At 42.7% G+C, this 21,622-nt stretch overlaps 1 protein-coding gene across 1 annotated transcript; it reads left to right on the top strand.

The window, feature by feature from the left end:
• The first annotated feature begins 10,724 nt into the window (after positions 1–10,724).
• LOC143416768 (uncharacterized) lies at positions 10,725–14,577 on the top strand. The gene is made up of 6 exons (XM_076882334.1): positions 10,725–10,814; positions 12,122–12,163; positions 12,282–12,551; positions 12,738–12,980; positions 13,064–13,258; positions 14,400–14,577. The coding sequence occupies exons 1-6, from the start codon at positions 10,784–10,786 to the stop codon at positions 14,405–14,407; spliced, it is 789 nt and encodes a 262-aa protein (XP_076738449.1). The 5' UTR covers positions 10,725–10,783; the 3' UTR covers positions 14,408–14,577.
• The last annotated feature ends 7,045 nt before the right edge of the window (positions 14,578–21,622 follow it).

Here is a 21,622-nt window from a genome sequence, read left to right as displayed (position 1 = left end):
CTAAGGACCCCAAAGCGCTTTACATATCCAGTCATCCACACATTCACACACACATTCACACACTGGTGATGGCAGCTACAATGTAGCCACAGCCAAGGAAAGAACGACCGAGACTGTCCAAGCCGGGGCTCGAACCGGCAACCTTCCGATTACAAGGCGAACACCCAACTCTTGAGCCACGATCGCCGAGAGGCCGGGGGCACCCCACCTCCGAAGTGGCCCGAGCGAGCCCCAGGCTCCAGGCCCCGATAAGCGGCCGCCAAGGAGTGAGCCGGCGTGTACCTGGACGCCCATCCCCAGACACAAAGAACCACCAACGCACCGATGTCTGAGGGAGTCCGCCACTGGCAGGGGAAGTGGTGGTGGGGGGAGATAGGCCTCCAAACCTTGGAGGGCCTGAGATGTGCCCAGAGAGGTGGCGTCTGATACCCAACCTGACATATAGACACAGACATACAGGCACACACAGATACAAACATCCATTCCCACCCTCATGCTCTCATATGCACTTACTCCACACTCAACCAACGTGGAGACAGACATAAAGAGACGCTGTACACACGATCACACTCCCCAAGCGTACTCTACGAACCGGGTCTAGGTACCCTTGCACCTGGAGGGGGGAACTGCACCCAGACCCAGGTGGTGTTACCCTTTTCCCTGCGGTGGGGAGAGGCAGACCGCCCCGACTCCGCAGCAGCAGGGAGGCCCCACACTCCAGACCGCAGTCGGACGGCCAACTCCTCCTCCTAGCCCCCCCGCTCCAGCAGGCCGCAGAGAATTTATGTAAATTTAACAAGCTGAACACATTCTGTACTGTACAGGAGACATGGCACAAAACTGATTGACAATGGTCTACAGCCAATCAGGACACTGCGCTCTTTTTTAAAAAAAAAGCAGCATGCAAAATTGCACACAAAAAAATCCACGAACAGCGAGGCTGCGAAAGGTAAACTGGCATTTTTTGATGGGTTGGGTCTTACACGGTTAAGCAACAGTACTGGAAATTTAAATAATCTACAAAATATACATTGATGCTAGTGAAGGCTGGTTTTCACAGCCAACAAGCATCATTTAGTCTAGGCATGACTAAATGATGCTCGTTGGCTGTGAAAACCAGCCTTCACTATTTCAAGAGCAGCTAGGCCGGAGAGGAGGAGGATAGAGCTGCAGGAGCAGAGAGCCAGTGCAGACCGGAGCAGTGAGCACTGCAAAATGCTGAAGGGTGCAGGGAAAAGCCACAGACACTGTCACAAAATAAAAACCAAACTGTGAGCTTCTGAGTCGTGTCAGGTCCTTTGGGTTACAATTATGTACTGGTTTTGATCGTCTTTCAGTGCTATTTCAGTATCATCAGTGGTGGATCTGGATGCTGAAGTGTAATACACCTTTTCAAAAAAGTTAGAATGGAGATAGGTCTATCCTCGTTTGTGACATTTAAACACCTAAGAAGTGGAGCCTGTGTCTCCTACTGGCTTATAATCAACAATGTTGCTGTATATGAACATATAGTATCTTCCACCCTAAATATCCACGGGCTGGGGGGGGAATGTTCCCCTAGTATAAATTTCTTGCCTGGCTTACTGGGCTTATGCCTGGGTTGTTTTTGTCTTTTGGAGTGTAATTTTCTTCCTAATTAGATGCCTGACTGACAACTGTATAAAACAAAAACTACACACACTACAAGCACAAAGCGCAGACTGTGGGAATTTACCACTGTGCGTAAATCCCCTCTAATTTCAAGAGCACCTGGCTGCAGCCAGACCCTTCTCCTCACTTCCGCACTTGTCGTACTTCCTCGTACGTGCCGTACGTAGTACGCGAACTGCGCGTACTCCGAAGCGTGCGGTCGCTGAATTGGGTACAGCCTCAAATGACTTACTTTTTCCAGCAGCATCATGATCATTTGTGTCAGCTGTGTCTCCTCAGGCGTTTCCACTTCCCTCATTAACCTTCTGTGTATTTAAGTCCTCTGTTGGGCCGTCTGTCTTCATGTCAGTTCACAGAGATTTTGCTTCCCACTGTTGCATGTTTGGATTGTTTCACACTTATGGTTTTGCGTGTTCCTGTGCAGTTTCATAGTTAGTGTTACTTTTTTCCAATTTAGGTTTTAGTTTAGTGTCAACTTTGTTTCGCCTTTTCTTATTTTCTATTTTGTCATCAGACCCAAAATAAAGATTCAGTTCTGTCTCTCCCTTGTATGTTTTTGGGTTTGCTCCATAGACACACCGGTGATCCCCTGCTAAAACCACCATCCACTACTGTGTCTGACTGTGTGCTGTTGCCACTGGCAGTTTACGCTTAAAGAGATACGTGTTTAAAAAAACAGACCACCTAAATTAATCTTTGGTCTCTGAGAGTTTTGTGAGAGTTGTAGCTACCTTAGCAATCCAGTGTCACAGCAGTGTCAAATGGACACGCATTCACAAGTTGCAGTAAGCTGCGGTATCAGCAGTAAGAAGACATTTGATTTCCGACCAACATAAAGACAATTCTAGGACATATCAGACACCCAGCTCGATCTCACCAGGCAAAGAAGGTGCCTGGACAGTACTTCTTAAAAATTTTAAATTCTCAAACAATATAACAATACAGCGCTTATTTTGACATATCAACAAAGAGTCATGTACAAGTATAAGAACAAAGCAGTAGTCAAACAAAAGAACATTTAAAGAACAGTATAGGTCAGGAATAAAGCAGCATACAAGTACAGTAAGGTGACATAACATATGGAAGTATGCATAAACAATCTAGTTACATCAATCAAAAAGCTGCATCAAAAACTCAAGTAAGTTTTTTTTTTAATTTTCTGTAACCTGGACTGTACTTCCTACATTCCTTTGCCAGTAGCGACTGGTTGGGTGTGAATAAATAATCGCCCCCTGCTGGTACTGCAACTTAAATACTTGTGTCCATTTCACACTAAGGAGAGGCAAAGCGTATAGGGATGTAAGAAAATATCGATACATTAAAATATTGTGATATTTCGTGTAATGATACTGAATCGATATTCAAAATCAGTGTTATCGATTTTTTTTAATTAAAAAATTACATGCATTTACTGTGAATTTCTTTTGTATTTTGCAATTTTAACTCTGGCCACTTGTTTGCAGTTTTTACCGCCTTTACGTTATGGAAAAACGAGGTCTCGCAATAACTGTAGAAGCGTCTAGTTTGCTAAAAATCAACGAAATAGAACAGTGGATGTGTGGCCAATTGTGCTAGCTAACTGATGACCAAAGAGGAGAGGATACAACCGGCCGCAGCAGCTTTCAAAGCTGATATGTGGACTTATTTTGGATTTAGGACAAAAGAAGGCAGTAAAGACAATGACAAGATCTATGCAGTCTGTAAAATCTGCACCGCCAGAGTCAAATATTCGGGTAACACCACAAATTTACGAACACACGTGTGTAGACATCATAGCGATGTAGCGTCAAATGCTAATTTTAAAACGAAACGAGGTGATCCCGCTCAACGGACAATTGAAGAAGTTAACTACCAGCAACTTCAGCTCGTGCAACAAAAATAACGCAGTCAGTACTTGTTTTTATTTGCAAAGACATGCGCCCTCTGAGTGTTGTGGAGAATAAAGGATTTTGTAATATGATTAAAATGCTGGAGCCCCGTTACACCGTTCCTTCCCGACAACACATCACAGACATCGCTCTGCCAAAGTTGTACCAAGCGACAGTGCTGGGCTCTCTCAGCTCGGCAGAGACAGTTGCTTTGACATGCGACGCTTGGACTTCGAGAGCCACTGAATCGTACATAACTGTTACATCACATCACATAACGGACCAGTGGAACCTTCAGTCTCATGTACTACAAACTCGAGACATGCATGGCAGTCACACAGGTGAACACATTGCAGCGTTACTAACTGACGCTGTGGCTGAATGGGGATTGAACGCAAAGGACCTTGTTGTTGTTACCGATAATGCACCAAACATGGCTCTCGCGGCTAGACTTGCAGGCATGACGCACATACAATGTTTTGCACACAGTCTGAATCTCGCCTCACAGAAAGCACTGAAAATACAATGTGTGGTGCGACTTCTCGGGAGTATCCGACGTGTAACAGCCTTTTTCAGGCGCAGCACCACAGCCAGCAATCAGTTGAAGCAGAAACAGTGCCTCCTTCAGCTACCAGCTCACAGATTCATCACGGACATAATTACAAGATTGAACAGCTCCTATGATGATAGAACGAGTTTTAGAACCGCAACCAGCCATCTGTGCGGCTCTGCTTTCTGCAGAAGTTAGGAAGAGTGAAAAATAAATTTTCACATTAAGTGAGTCTGACATCACATGTGCAGAAGAAGTTGTCAGGGCACTCAAGCCTATGAAAGACGCCACCCTGGTGATGTCAGAGGAGAGTATGCCAACCCTGTCCATCATTGCTCCTCTTCATGCCAAGCTTGTGATGGGTGCACAAGAAAGTGTTGATGATACACCGACAGTAAGGGACATTTAGACTGCCATAGCAGAAGATCTGGGAAAGAGATATGTAAATGAGATGTTAAGATCACATGAAAAGTGCTTTGTTTTGATGCTTCATAGAGCAGTTTTTGGATAAGTACTTTACAATCATAGTACTTAGTAAGTAAGGCCTCAGTGTTACATTGTTTACCTTTTTTCATGTTAAAGAAATAGTTGATATTTCAGTAAAGTAGTTTTTATTTGTTTATTTGACATGACTTCTCATAAGGCAGATGTTAATTTCTCTCATTTTGAACTTAGAGAGTGTTTTTGTTTTACATGGCTCATGTCAAGCATTTAACAGTTTGGACTGTTTACTGTGATTTTTCTTAATTAAATTCAGTCCTAAACACAAATATCGTCTGGCTTTTAGTATCGCAATATATCGTATCGTCTCCCCTGTATTATGATAGATATTGTATCGCCAGATTCTTACCAATACACACCCCTAAAAGCGTAGAATCCACACTGTGGACCAGCGTGTCTGTTAATCGCTTGCTGTGATACAAGATGATAATTATGTCTGAGTCTAGTTTAGTGAAGATAGTGGCTCTGAGGATCACAGGCAGAGGTGATCAAGGGTACAGGACATGTAACCATGACCTGCTGCATGGCTTGAGAGTCTGAGAGCTCAGCTCCTAGAGCAGGAACAGGGTGTTAAAATTAACTTTCAGGATGAAAGAGACTGTGTTAGCACCTGGTGGGACGGATTCCTTTAGTTTCATTCACTGATGTGTTTTTTAATGTAGCACATGTTGTATTTTGGCTTTATTAAGAACAGCAGATGAAGATAAAATCATTTTTATTTGAGAAATGTCCTGAAACCATTTTGTCCCCCCATCTGGATCTGTTCTTTGTTGGGTTTCTATCAAAAACAGTTTCATGGTTCTCACTAGGGCTGCCACGATTAGTCGACTATCAAAATCGTCGACGACTGATTTAATAGTCGACGCGTGGTTTGAAGCTTTGTAAGATCACAAAAGACGCAGGAATAAGTAGCAGGATTTAAGAGTGTAATAACGGACTGAAACAGAAGATGGCAGCACTGCATGTACAAGGATGCCAGCTGCCGTTAAACCCCGAAGAAGAAGAAGCTGTCCGAGAATTCATAGCGCAGCCCAGCTCAGTTTCCAACAATGGCGGCAGCTAGTTAGTTTTAATATTACTCTTATTATTCTTTCTGGGTCACAAAATAAATGTTTAACATGTTTTCAGGCGAGAATGTAGCTGTGTAAACCTCAAATATCTGCTCAGTTTATCAAGACAATAACACCAGGATCCTTTTCTAAGTAGCTGACAGCTGGTAACTGTGCAGGGGCGGGTCTAGCAAAGTTTTTCCAGGGGGGCAGGTAGGGCATTAACAGGGAGAGGGGGGCACAAAGAAATACTTTCTTATTCTCATTTAAAATTTCTCACTTCAACAAATAATAATCTGAATCTTAAAACAAACGTTTTCATCTGATGTAAAATGTATAGAAATCCATTATTGTACATAGTAATTTTTTTTAGGGTCCCAACATAATTTCTTCAGAAGTAGCTAAGTACTGTATATGATGCCAGTATTTTCCCACATTTTCTAGATACTGTACCAGTACTGTGTGTAAATTTCTTTTATTCTTTCTGTCTCCTTTCACTTTTTAAAGGTTGCCATTATTGATGTGGCAAATGAATGGTTTATATATATCTAAATCTGTCATCAGTAATCAGTAATGATCATGTCTCGCCTCTAGTCTTCTGTCTTAATTTCAGGTTTTCACCATGTGTTGTAGATAGTTCAGGAGGTTAACTCGACCAGCAGTCTACTTTCTGGTACTGTTAGAATACCAGAATAGGGAGGATGGTGTAGGTTTAAGTTTATCAAATCAAATCAAATCAAATCACTTTTATTGTCACATCACATGTGCAGGCACACTGGCACAGCACATGCGAGTGAAATTCTTGTGTGCGAGCCCCACAAGCAACAGAGATGTGCAACAAGCAACAGAGATGTTTATTATTATTATTATTAGACTGATACATATATACCAACAAGACAGTGTACATCACTGTGACAACAGCGTTTGTTTTCATTCAAAGGATTTATGGTTTTTCCTAGAATACCTGGTGGGCCGGTCTCTAGTCAAAATGCCCGGGCTGATTTTTTGTCCCAGTCCAGCCCTGATACACAGTAATGGATGTTATCATCTACAGGCTCAGAGTTGTATTAATATCCTTCCTCTCGCTCTGACCCTGTAAACCAGTATATTATTGCTCTGATGTGGCCTCTGTAGAAAAGAGTGTCAGGCCCTTCAAGTGCACACAGGTGGGTCTAAATGTGGTGCTTTAACTATGTTCCAGCATTTTATTAAATTATGACCTGAAAAACATGTTTAAGCTCTGTTAGAAACTGCACCAATACCATCAGACATAGATCCATGATCTAGTGGGAAAACATTTAATATCTGTGATGTAGATACATATATGAACGTTGGTACCCTGATCTTTTGAATCCACCTTCACAAAGTGCATTTTGGGTCAAATTTAAGGGTGATATTAGCATGTGTGATAAAAAAAAAGCCTCCTTTAGATAAAAGTGACAGACCATTTTTGCCAAACATCTTAAAGAAGTTGTTGAAATGTTTTACACTGAGCTGATATCATGAGTCATGTTGTCAGAGCTCCGTGTGTATATGAGCTTCCTCTGGCATGTTGAACAGGTGAGTCAGCACTACAGCGATCCTCCTCCAAACGCTCTGGCTCAGCTCTTTCACACTGGCCTCACGCTCACATTAGCAGCGATCCTCAAGCTGGCAGGTAGAGTCTGGCACAGGGAGAAGAGAGCAGGTTAAGTCACAGCACACCGGAAACTCAAGCATGAGACTAGTGATGACACAATAATCCGGCAATGAAGCATTCCCAGCAGCCGCCTTAAGTAGCGAGAGCGTTGATTAGAGGATCGTTCGCAGGTGCCGGAGCCAGGGGCAGGAATCACCATGACTCCGCCCTGGTAGAGCGTGGGGGCGTGGGAGGAGAGCGAGAGGAGCAAAACATAAACAAAACACTTGTAGCCATACCGAGTCAGCTGAGCAGGCACAGGGACCATTACAGGTGTTGGAGCTGGATATGTGAAGAATTCTCAAAGGGTCTGAAATGTAACCTTCCAGCCTCCCCTTCAGTTTGATTATTGGGTGACTTAGATTGGTGGTTCTCGGTGTTTGGGGCTGGGTGCTCAGGTGTGTACTGGCTCACTCCAGGAGGTTGCTTGACAGTGCCTGGCCGCCCCTGGCTCTGTCAGGCCCCTGCTGGGGGATGGGGGGCCCTGTGACTTTAAAGCAAAAAAAAATAAAGGAGCTCATCCTCAAAGGCATGTGCAGGGTTAAAGAACAGATGATAATCAAGAGTTTGAGGTTCAGACCTGATAACATTATTTCTTCACAGACTTTAATAAGAAGAGCTAACAGTGGTTGATTATCTCAGTGTCCTGTGATAATGTATGTTAGCAGACCACAGTGCTCTGAGCTAAATCTCTCAGTCTGTCAGTGTTCGTGACAGTCTGACGGTTTCAAATTCAAATTCAAATTTTATTTGTCACGTACACAGTCATACACAGTACGATATGCAGTGAAATGCTTGGACAACTGCTCGTGACCTAAAGAAAAAAAAAAAAGGAAAAGGCTATGAATAAGATAGGAAATAAATATGAAAAATTAAAAAGGGTAAATTTAACCAGGAAGGAATAAAATATAAAAAATTAAGGTTAAAAATGAAATAACTGTACAACACTTTTTTTTTCTGAAAACTAACTTAAAAAACAAAGACAAAGAAAAAGTGGTCGGAGCAGTCGTGACGGCAGCCGACCTCACCGGCGCCATCTTGAATACCACACACACTCACAGCTGTGGTTCATGTTTCCACTACACAGTCAGAGATCTGAGTCTCTGTCTCTGCGGTCACTTCTGCTGAGGCTGAAGCATCATTAACATGCACATTTAAACACACGTTATGAAAGCAGGTACACGCCTCGGTGGGATGAGCTGTAGTCACACAGTACGTGACAGTCTTGATAAGATCAGCTCAGCTCTGTGCTGCTGTCTTTGTTCTTCTCTGTTTGCCCTTTAGATCATCTGCTACTGTCTTTGTGACCTTCTAAGAAAAACTATTAAACTTCTGACACTGGTGCTTCAGAGAAATACAAGTATTTCATAAAGGTTAAAAAATGGTTCTGGGGCCATAGAAGAGGTCAAATCTGGGCTCTGGGGGTATCATATGAAGTGACTAGAGGTGAGTGAGAGGACATAAGAAGACATTAGAATTTATGATCAAAGATCATCTAAACCATGTGTTCAGGTGTAAAATGTAGAAAACGTTTGGAAACGGCAGAAAATGAGTTTTTTTAATTATTGTATTCAATTTAATTTTTGTCACTAGGTGTGAATGTCCGAATGAATGTGAGTGCGAATGGTTGTCTGTCCCTGTGTGTTGGCCCTGCGACAGACTGGCGACCTGTCCAGGGTGTACCCCGCCTTTCGCCCTATGACAGCTGGGATAGGCTCCAGCGCCGCCCACGACCCTGAAAAGGATAAGTGGAAGCGAATGGATGGATGGATGGTATTCAATTTAAGTAATGAGAGAGTGTGAAAGCAACATCGATCTGTGTTGTGGAAATTTATTAACAAAGCCTGCAGACACGATGAGCAGTTAAAACCCAACACTTTATTTCTCATGCATGAGGAGAGACGTCAGTCAGCGGGCACTGAGAGTCGTCTCTGACAATGAACAGTTCAGGTCCCTTTAAACACAGTCACAGAACAAAAGGCTTCTACAGTTCACACCTTAGCTCTAAACAGAAAAACTCTCTATCACCTGTGTGAATCTCCCCCACTCTGGGGTCAAGTCTCCGTCTCCTGGGAGACATTCACCAGTTTCTCACCGTCTGTTTCCCAGCGTGAATGAGGTGTGAACCAGACGTACTAAACTAAGTAACATGAAAGCATTTCATCAAGACAATACATTAAAGGACAATAAGCTAAAGAGAAATCCCACAACAATCTGTCAGTCTGTATCTCCACCTGTGGTCATGAGCCAATGAGAGATGCTAAACAGCTGCACTCCAACTACAGCACCAGCGTTCAGGTGAACCAGGTCTATCTTAGAAATGAGACACTGAGTCTCAGCAGGACTACCTGTGGAAATAAAGATTAAATAATAAAAGCTAACGGCTCTCCTTCAGTCTGCAAAGGTTCATGGGAGTTCTACCTCTGCTTCTTCTCTATAGCACAGCTACATGCTAACCACACAGCTTACTGAGAGATGTCCTGTTTCCTGCGCTGTAACTTGAGGTGAACCTCGTTGTGTTGTCGCAGTTTTTGAATATTGTGATTGGTCTGTTCCATACAGTCGACTCCTTTTTTTGAATCGATCAGTGAGAGAACTTCAAAGATGAAGAGTAATAATCAGAGTTTTAATATAAAGAATATAAAGACTCACAGATATGAGAAATCCTGGAGGCAGATTGCTGAAAGTGTTGGAATGAATGTGAGCAACTGTACAGAGAAGTAGAAGAACTAGAGGGACGTGTATGTTTCAGCCTCTACAGAGACACAGAGTCCATCAGACACTGAAGTCTTTCTGAACAGTTGTTGTCTGTCTCCAGGATCAGAGTGACCGCTATCATCAGCACCCTCATCACAAAAGCACAGCATATAATGAACTTCCTGTGGTCAATGTTACAACTACTCCTTCATCAGTGAATCCATCCTCACCACCTGCAGACTGAAAGATGATCACCTGCAGTCTGCTCTCCCTCCACGTGGGCTTCAAGGACGGAGGTAGGACATATTACTGCTGACCTCCCCAACCTCCCTCCCTCAAAGAGAAACTTCCTGAGCTGCTTCCCTCAGGCAGGAGGCTGCAGTCCATCAGGGTCAGAACCTCTCAGCACCAGAGCAGTTTCGGTCCATGTGAAGTTGAACTACTGAACATGAGCTTTATTCCTCCAGCCCGTCCCCTGGTCACTTTACAGTTAATGAATTACAATAACACACTCTTACTCAGACTATGAACACATTAGACTCCCTCGCAGGGCCATCTTTCTCCTAATCTGTGCATCTTTGTCACTTTTATTATTTCCAATCATGAAACAAATATCATATTAGACAAATACAAACTGAGTAAATACACAATGCAAATATTGTTGAAACTTACCCACTGTGTGGGTGTGCTTCTCATCAGTGGAGCGTTTGCTCAGACAGTGAAAGTGTTAACAGGGAAGTTGTGAAGCTGAAGACGTCTACGCTGCTCAGACTTAAAGCATTCAGACACCATGAAGACCCCGTCTGCCTCTCTGCTCCTCGGTGAGTCAAACGTTCATCTACTCATTTATCCATGATATCATCTGCCCAGTGTTGGGAAGTAAAAGAATACATGTACCGGTGTTACGTATTTAAAATACAAAATATGGGTAACTGCATTCCTTTACAGTTACTGTTTATATAGGTGGTAATCAGAAGTTACTTTGTTGAAATAAATTGAATACACGGCGGTCATTTCCAGTTTCATATGTTAGCTTATCCCCTGTCTATGCCTTCTCCAATTTTGGTGCTTAATTGCAGCCCGGGGCAGGCTTAGCTCTGTTGGCATATTTCGCATTGCTGAGAGCAGCTGGCCTGGGTTTGAGTAGCATTAATCAGTGAAATCAGGTGTTTTTAATCTCATGACCACAGGTGTATACAACGCAGCAGCTGCCATGCAGACTGCTTTTAGAAACATTAGTCAAAGAATGGATCTTTCTAAAGAGCTCAGTGAATGCGAGTCTAGAACTGTAACAGGATCATAACACGTCGGTTTGGAAAAATCTTTTTTATTCTATTTTATTCTAAATGTTGCCTCTTTCAAACCATCTGTCCTCTCTGTCCAAAATGTGAACATTGGCATCCTCAAAGAGTGACCTTTGTCCTTTACATGCAGATGGACTGCTGACTCTTGTCCTGTGGAGGTGGCTCTTCTGTGTTGTGCCATGCACTTTTGAAGTGGCTGTTTGGTCTCTCCAATGTAGAGGTCTGGGCATTCCTCGCTGCACTGTACAGCATACACCACATTGTTAAGTCTGTGTTTTGGCGTTTTGTCTTTCGGGTGAACCAGTTCGTGTCTGGGTGTGTTGCTGGATGTCAATAAACTGGATGACTGAGAACCTCCACAGACAGATTCTAAATTTTCCACAGTTGGCTCTAAGTGAAATTATTTCACAGAGGAAACATTTAGTAACCACAGCAGCTCATCCCGGAAGTATAAGACCATATACAGTCACAGAATACAGTCATCGAGTCTCGAGGCAATTGGTGTGTAAAAGTCACGTAAAATGCGGAGCTCCAAACGTCCTGTCAAGATCAGCACAGACACTGTTCACCGCAAAATTCATCAGCATAAAGTTTTTATTTTAATGAGGAGACTAACTGCTGTAGTTTGAAAGATAAATTATTCTCTTTCTAGCTTAATATAAAAAATACAAACTACACAATAAAATGACATCCAACACTTCTGAGCTTGAAAGAAGAATGGCTCATGCAAATACTAAATTCCCTCTGATGACCGTTCCAGGGGTAACTTGTCCGTAGTAACTAATGACCTCTGACCTCTACTGACCTCTGTCCTCCTGTTGCAGGTGTGTGTGTGCTGCTGCTGTCTGCACCGACTGTTTCTGCAGGTGAGGAGATGGAAGTGAAAACGATCAGTGAGACTCCAACAAGAACACAAATACACTTACTGTGTGTGTGTGTGTGTGTGTGTGTGTGTGTGTGTGTGTGTGTGTGTGTGTCCTCCAGTGTCTCTGTCTGTCAGTCCAAACCTTCAGCAGGTCTTCAGAGGATCTTCTTCAGTGTCTCTGAGTTGTGTTGATGATGGACAGACAGCTGATGGATGGACAGTGAAGAGGACCAGCGGAGGACTCACTGAGGACTGTGGAGCAGCTGCAGGCTTTGGGAGGGTTCATGGTTCCTCCTGTGTTCTGGATCGCTCCGTCTCCTCTGATGGAAGTTACTTCTGTGAGAACTCATCTGGACAGCAGAGCGATGAAGTGTCCATCAGTGTTTCAGGTAGAGACAGGGAGATGTTGCAGCTGTGTCTCTGTGCAGATGTTTCCAGATGTTGGATACATGTCTGTCAGTGAGCTGAGAGTGTGAGACTGTGACTGTGGAAGTCAGCAAGGTGCTCATTCAGACAGGAAGCAGCTCGTCTGAGAGGAGCTCTTGACTCTGCTCTGTTTGTGTTTCTGTTGTCAGATAAAGGTGTGATCCTGGAGATTCCTGCACTTCCTGTGTGGACAGGAAGTAATGTCACACTGCGTTGCAGAGAGAGGAGCGGTGACACAGCTGCTGCTTATTTCTACTTTAATGGACGTCATGTTGGAGCTGGAACAGCAGCAGAGCTCGTCATCAGAAGGGTCAAACAGGCTGATGAAGGTCTCTACTCTTGTGCTACTGAAGCATTTGGATCGTCTCCTCAGAGCTTTCTGAGGGTCAGAGGTCAGAACAGTGACATCACTTCCTGTTTACAGACATGACCTGCTGATAAAATGACTGAACCGTCTGCATCATCTCTCCTGCAGATCCTCCTCAGCACAGGAGCTCAGACTCCACTCCTCCTGTGAACTCTTCTGCTGACACTGCTTCATCACCTCCTCAGGGTCTCACCTCCTTTCTCACTGCACTCATAGCAGGCCTGGTTCCTGTGGTTCTTCTGGTTCTGCTCTTGGTTCTAGTTCCACTTCTTTTCTACTGCAAAAAGCAAAATGAAGCAAATGGTACGACCTCTGTCACATTGACTTCATATGTTTTATTTTTCATCACAACAAGGAGCCCAGCTGCTGCAGTCTGAGGCCAGATGTTTCCATTTTGGTTGCTCTCAGCTGCTCCTTTAAGAGAACTTTTGGTTTGATAAAGCTTCAGATGTTTCAGTGAGTGAAACAGCTGGACTACAGGCAGGCTAGCTGAGCAATGTTACGGATTCAAATATTGGGGATGGATACAAGAGGAAAAACCACAATAACAACACTGGTCCGGCCGGGTTGAGTCAAACGATGATTTTAATGATCACACGCGTGGGAGATGGACACTGTATGCAGACAGCCTCTGATCTCAAAATGGTGGAGCATTGATCAAACTCTTATAGCCTCTGGTGCCTCCACCTTATCATAAAAAGCCTAAACATTCACATGCTTTCTCTCACACAGCGCCTAAGCTACGACCTTGGCTCCCTGTTTATCTGCTCCTGCTGAGATGGGGCAGAAAACTCCAGCATGTTCTCTTCTAATCAGACAAATAAGGCGATGACTTTCTGCAAACAGTATTTCTTATAACTCAGCAGTATAATGCATCATAAAACAATATCATTCATTCACAATAAATCAGCAGTCTACTTTAATGCAAATCAGTTTAACTAATGCAATAGTTATCAGCTTCTTCTAATTCAGGAGAATAATGCAAACTAAAACTACATAATAATTCACAATCTTTAATTAGGGGTCTAACATGGCATAAAATAATATTATAATCTCACACTCACCCTGATGAGCTCTTTAGAATAAACACTTAGGCCTTCAGGTCAGAGGTCACTGTTGGTCCCACGTACTCTGTTCAAAACACCAGTGGATTGTGCTTTTCAGGCAGCGGCACCAAGGTCGTCTCCCCCGCTGTGTTTACGCTGAATCCACTGAGTGTCTTTAAAAAGCAGCTGAAGGCATTTCTGTACAGACAAGCTTTTAATTAATTCATGGTTGCATATTATTATTTTATTGATACTTCTGCTTTTATTGAGGAGCAGTTTGTGGTTTTTAACTGTGAGTGTGTGATCTACTGTGAACACATTTTACTTATGGTACTGTAAGGTCATTAAGATCAGACGGGCTGCTGTGAGGAGCTGACATCATGTTTGTCTCTGAACAGGAAGCTGAGGACACCCTGGGCCTGATGGACCTTCATCCTTCCTCTGCTCCTCTTCTTCATGCTGCCTGTGCTTTAGTCTGTTTAAAATACAGCTGTTAGCTGTCACCTGTGCACACAGTAACATCTGCTCAGGAAGCAGGTTCAGTAACTCTGAGTTTCCTGTTGTCACCTGTGCAGGTTTCAGCACCGTGCTGCACTCTAACACACTCTCACACTGATGGAGGCTGCAGGCTCTTTAGCACAGAGGTCCTCTGACTGCCAATCCACAGTCTCTGATTGGTGTGGACCCGCTGCACCGCTGAGCCTGAGATGAGCCGACAGCGCCCTCTGCTGGTCTCAGTTTGAGCTGCTGCTGATCGTCCACAGACCATCGTTGTTCATTCCTTTTCCTCCTACATGCTCTCCTTCACACTCTTTACATGTTTGTACTAAAGATCAGGAGTCATGGCTTTCTGGATGCGTGTCATCTGTTGCCATGGTAACTGACCCTGTTCAAGTTATCCTTCTTACTGGGACCAAAAGCTGAGTTTCCTTCATCTGAGGATTAACAAACTCAGTTTCACTCAAACCTGCTTCCTGTAAGAGAAACTGTGTGTGTGTGTGTGTGTGTGTGTGTCTGTGTGTGTGTGTGTGTGTGTGTGTGTGTGCATGTGTGTGCATGTGTGTGTGCGTGTGTGCGTGTGTGCGTGTGTGCGTGTGTGTGTGTGCATGTGTGTGCATGTGTGTGCGTGCGTGTGTGTGCGTGCGTGTGTGCGTGTGTGCGTGTGTGTGTGTGTGTGTCTGTGTGTGTGCGTGTGTGTGTGTGTGTGTCTGTGTGTGTGTGCGTGTGTGTGTGTGTGTGCGTGTGCGTGTGCGTGTGTGTGTCTGTGTGTGTCTGTGTCTGTGTGTGTGTGTGTGTGTGTGTGTGTCTGTGTGTGTGTCTGTGTGTGTGTCTCTCTCTGTGTGTGTGTGTGTGTGTGTGTGTGTGTGTGTGTGTCTGTGTGTGTGTGTGTGTGTCTGTGTGTGTGTCTGTGTGTGTGTGTGTGTGTCTCTGTGTGTGTCTGTGTGTGTGTGTGTGTGTGTGTGTGTGTGTGTGTCTGTGTGTGTGTGTGTGTGTGTGTAATCTTTTTTGCTTTTGTTTTTCAATGATTTTTTTTAATGTTTTCTAAACGTTTGATTGGATAAAACGAATAAAACTCTTTGTTTGTTTTGGGGAACTTTTGTGTCATCATTATCAGATCTGTCCTGTGTCAGTGGAAGAATCAGCACACCTGTCTGATGTTTCCCTCTGAGCTCTTTATTGTAAAACATTTACAGGTCTGAGCTCCATCAGAGTACATGTGGGTCCGACCAGCTGGTGTGCTGAGCTGCCACAGCCCTGCTGAGGGAACAAGTCCTGGTCCTGAGCCAAAGTCCAGTCTGAGGTCTGAGAGACTCTGTGTTCTCTGAACTGTTCAAATATCTCTGTGTGTAGTCACACTGAGAGTTTTTACAGATTATCATCAGACTGAATAAAATAATAATAAGACTGCAATAAAAACATGTCAGTCTCTAAAATCACAATAATCATGATCTATACTGAAATCCGTCCTGATTTAAATTGTGATCATAATAATCATGATGATCATTTTGGCAGTGCTGATGCATGCTGGACTCCTGCCTCACACAACCTCAGTGAGGAGTTAATAATAAACTTTAACTCCTGCAGGAGGAGAACGTGAGGATCATGGGTCGATCAGATGATCATGAAGGAGTCCACAGTTTTATGATTGAGCTGATGTCAGCACTGACAACATCAACAAAACAAACAAACCATCATCTCCTCATGAAGTGGATTCAAAGACTGTTTGGATTTACAGATATGGCTGTAAAATACGATGAATATCAGATAATCACCAACTGCAGATGCTGATCATCTAAATCCATCAGAGTTCATCACGACTGAACATCACAGCTCTGAAGCTTCTAAACACATTTACACATCAGTGTGTTCAGCTCCAACTACACAGAAACACACGGTTTACACAGGCAGAGGGTCAAAGGTCACGGGACAAACTAAGATCATTTAAAATATGAGGATTATTTTTAATGCTAATGAAAATCACATGCAGTCAGTGACTCAGTCTGGAGCTCATGGCAAGGCAAATTTATTTGTATAGCACAATTCAACAACAAGGTGATTCAAAGTGCTTTACAGAGACATTAGAAACAAAAACAGATAAAAAGCATGATTTAAAATTGATTAAAACAAGCAAACAAACAAACAAACTAATTAACAAACAAACAAACAAAACAGTATATAAAATCAAAACAGATAAAATCAGAAATAGATAAGATCAGTAGTTAATGTAAGTTTTGAAATTTAAGCTTAAAGTGTGGATTTGGTGCTTTATTCAAATGCAGCTGAGAACAGGTGAGTCTTCAACCTGGATTTAAATAAACTGAGTGTTTCAGCTGATCTGAGGCTTTCTGGGAGTTTGTTCCAGATATAAGGAGCATAAAAGCTGAATGCAGCTTCTCCGTGTCTGGTTCTGACTCTGGGAACTGATAAAAGACCGGATCCAGATGACCTGAGGGATCTGGATGGTTCATACTGGGTCAGGAGGTCATTGATGTATTTTGGTCCTAAACCATTCAGAGCTTTATAGGCCAGCATCAGAACTTTAAAGTCTATCCTCTGACGGACAGGCAGCCAGTGTAAGGACCTCAGAGCTGGACTGATGTGGTCCACTTTTTTGGTCTTAGTGAGGACTCGAGCAGCAGAGTTCTGAATGAGCTGTAGTTGTCTGACTGATTTTTTAGGTAGACCTGTAAAGATGCTGTTACAGTAATCAAGCCTACTAAAGATGAATGCATGGACTAGTTTTTCCAGGTCCTGTTGAGACATCAGATCTTTTATCCTTGATATATTCTTGAGGTGATAGTAAGCTGACTTTGTTATTGTCTTAATGTGTTTTTCTAAGTTTAGGTCTGCATCCATCACTACACCCAAATTTCTCGCCTGGTTTGTGGTTTTTAGATGTATAGATTGAAGTTCTCTGGTGACCTGTAATCGTTTTTCTTTGGCGCCAAAGACTATTACTTCAGTTTTGTTTTTGTTTAGCTGGAGAAAATTGTGGCACAACCAGTCATTGATTTCCTCAATGCATTTACCAAGAGCCTGTACATGGCCTCGGTCTCCTGGTGACATTGTGATATATATTTGTGTGTCATCTGCATAGCTGTGGTAGTTTATTTTGTTGTTGTTTATAATCTGTGCCAGTGGGAGCATGTAAATGTTAAACAGAAGGGGTCCCAAGATGGAACCTTGGGGAACTCCACATGTGATACTTGTCTGCTCAGATGTGAAGTTACCTATTGATACAAAGTATTTCCTGTTTTCTAAGTATGTTTTGAACCAGTTTAGTACAGTTCCTGAAAGACCTGCCCAGTTCTCCAGTCGTTTGAGTAATATGTTGTGGTCAACTGTATCAAATGCTGCACTGAGATCCAGTAAAACTAGGACTGACATTTTTCCACTGTCTGTATTCAGACACACTTTGGTCAGAGCGGTTTCAGTGCTGTGGTTCTGTCTAAAACCTGACTGGAAGGCATCGTAGCAGTTATTCTGTGTTAAGAAGTAACTGAGCTGTTGAGAAACTGCTTTTTCAATGATCTTACTTAAAAACGGGAGATTTGAGATCGGCCTGTAGTTGTTCATTTGTGTCTTGTCAAGATTGTCCTTTTTCAGTATAGGTTTGATTACAGCAGTTTTTAGTGATTCTGGAAACACACCTGATGATAAAGAAAAGTTGACGATCTGTAACAGGTCTGACTCTAAAGTCTTTGAGACCTTTTTGAAAAAACCTGTTGGCAGGACATCTAAACAGCAGGAGTCATTGCAGGCCATGGTTGAATGAAGTTCAGCTGCCACTGGCACAGGAGGGTTTGTTAGCCTGTCAACTGTAGAAAATAAGGACTGTGATTCCCCGAAATCTGTGATTCAGTTCTCTCCATGGCCTTCATGATAGACTACTCAATATGGTTTATTAACACATTTTACAAGGTCAACTTTGACCTTGAAGGTCAAGGTCAAATGTTTAGCCAAGCTAGCGTTTGACAAAGCCCTGGTGTATTGTTGTGAAGTTTGAAGATAAATATACAAAGTTTCTATTTTTTTATATTTGCTATGACCTTTGACCTGTACCATGACAGAACATTTGAACATTATATGTTGAAAACTGTGGACGTGGACTGTAGCAGAGTAGCAACGAGTAGACACAAGACTGCAGCGAAGCAACAAAAAAACCTTTACTCCAGCGCGTAGACACAGCCCAGAAACAACAAAATAACATTCAGTGTGTAGACACAGCCCAGAAACAACAAAATAACATTCAGTGTGTAGACACAGCCCAGAAACACCTCTAACAAGCTCAAAACCAGACCTACTCAAACAACAACACCGAGAAGTCCAGTAGAAGAAACCCAAAGATGGACACTGACAGAGCTCTGTGACCAAACCAAAGAAAAGAAGGAAGAGCGAATACTTATAGGTTTACACTTCCCAAACTGTTCATCACATCTGATAATCTTTTGTTCTTTTAAGAAATGAAACACATTTTATTCATTGACATGAAAGTGATGATACTATAAGCTGTACATGACATCATTTTCCAGGTAAAAGATGATATTTTTGTGTGAGCTGAGCTGGAACAACCCTGCTCGACCTGCCATTGTAATATTTGATGTGAAATATTATCACCTGTAATTTTAGCATTTTTAGCCAAGTGTTGTTATGATTTTGGGATTTTTAAATAAAACAGAATTAAATCAAATAGACTGAGAAAACAGAAATTTGCAATCTATGAATAAAGCTCATCCAAACCATGTGCACACGTGTAAAAGGTCATTCAACCAATGAACTGTTTTAACTGTCATGTTTGGATTCAGCTCATAATGAACAAAGAGCACATTTTGTCCCAGAACAGACGACACAGGCTCAATCCTGAAGAAACAAACTACTGTACGACAGAGCACATGCTGCTTATCAGGAACAATCTCCAAGAAAACTGATTAATATGAACTCACTGCTAATGAGACCAGCTGAGGACCTGGTGGAAACAATCACAGACCAGTGACCAGTGAGTACAAAGCCCCCAAAACACCAACAAATAGAAAGAAGACTAAAAGGAGGTGTGGACTTGATGAGACCATGACGAGATGTGTGGCCTTCACGGGACCACTAAGACCTCGTTGTACAGAGTCTTCTTGATGGTTGGATATGGTAACAGGGATGTTAGCGTGACTCTGAGGGCGTCTCTGCTGATCAGACTGATGTCTAATCATCTTCTGGACAACATGAAGTCTGCATCTATAGCTCTGCTCCTACAAGTGCTAATAAACATAAACATAGCTGCTGAGTGTGCATGAAAGACCCTACTGTGACACCAGCAGTACAAATGTGTCACAGAGGATACCTTAAATCAGACACACGGGGGGAGTTTAAAGCAAAGTTCCAAAAGGGGGCAGCAGTCCACTGGTGACCATGGCAACACTCCTTAACAACGTCACACTTTATGGTCATCTGTTCGTGGTGGGGCGTGGTTTGTGGCTCTGCAGAATGGGAGGGGTGGAGTAGCAGCTTAGGTGTGGTGTCAGAGGAGGCTGGTCGTCGCAGCTGGTGAGCATCATCCAATCACACCTACATTAATACTAATATAGTACTGTTAGCCAAAAGTCACAGCAAACTCTATTTATAAAGTTTTCTTGTTTATAAAACTTTATTTAAAAACTGCAACCTGATATGCTGGAAATAGCAACACAATAAAGTGTAAATAAAATAATACAAATAAATATAAAACGAACAGAATTCAATTACAACACAAAATGAGAGCATCAACACAATACAGCATATAATTAAACTCATATAGCAGCAGTATTACAGAGCGCAGAGGGAATGTGAGGCAGATAAAGCAGCAGAGTGAGTGCGAGAGGAAACAGCTGCTGTGTTAATAAAGTTTCATGTGTTTGAAGGACAGCACGGAGGCCACAGACCGATCTATGATTAGAATAGTTTGAGGGGTTATAATTAGATCATTCATTACATGTTTAAAGGCTTTTATTCTCTCGGCTGCAGACTTGCTGCTGTAATAAATAGTAAATGAATTCAAACATAATCTGTGTACAGATCTGATCTGAGGTCAGCTGGTGCACTGCTGGTGTTTCAGGGTCAGATGTTTGCAGAGCAATAAAGTTTTTCCAAAATTCTTCACAGCCAACAGAAAAAATGAGTCCAGTGATCCTGTATGTTTGTTGCTGATGCTCATCATTGAAGCACAGAGACTTCAGATATTAAATCACCAACACTGCAATAATATCATAAATAACTAATACTGCAACAACAGTGTGACCTCCAACATGAATGCTTACAGCTTCAGGTCACAGAGGTGGGCCCTGATTGTCACTTTCTAAAATGATTTTCCATCTTTATCCTTTTTCAGGGCTGAAAACCAGATTTATTAAAAACTGCAGCCAAATCAGTTTTAGTCATATTAGTGCTGATGGTGGACCAACATTAATATGTTACTAACACAATATTAATAAACATAACTCACTCTAATTTGGATATTATATTATAGATTATTGAATATGATATATAATATATTAATATATTATAATAATACTGAATATTTCCTGATCAAACAGGAAGTAGGTTGCAGGAGAGGAGCCCCTGTTCAGAGCCCTGACAAGCATACTGACATGTAACACGGAGACGTTTACTTTGTTCCACAGTTACCATAAAAACACACACTACTGACAATATCAGTATTTCTGTGTTACCTGTAACACCTGACTGACTCTACAGGTGTGCTACCTGTGAGTGTCTGCAGGTAAATAGCACATACTCCTGTTAATTACAAGGGATCAGCTGTGAGGCGTATTATAAAGAGTTTCACAGTGAGGGTCTGATACTGGGACACACATGGAGACTTGCCTACGGGTCACCATGGCAACGGGTGAATAAAGGGCAGAGCCTCCATTGGATGGTACCAGTGCAGCAAGAATGAAGGTGTAAGTAATGACCATATTAATGTCGAGAGGCCTGTGCTGCGAGATCGATCAACTTTAGACCAGACAACAAACGACAGAGGCTCTGGAAAAGTGCAATCAAACGATGAGTTTTATTATCACAGGAGAACAACCAACCGTCAGCATACGGAATGTGTTGCTCTGACAAGAATACACTGGGTTCTGGTTTTATAGGA

The sequence above is a fragment of the Maylandia zebra genome, linkage group LG3 (assembly GCF_041146795.1).
Source record: "Maylandia zebra isolate NMK-2024a linkage group LG3, Mzebra_GT3a, whole genome shotgun sequence".
Taxonomy (NCBI): Eukaryota; Metazoa; Chordata; class Actinopteri; order Cichliformes; family Cichlidae; genus Maylandia; species Maylandia zebra.
Note: the sequence above shows the minus strand (reverse complement) of the source record. Positions and strands in the feature narration are given on the sequence as shown.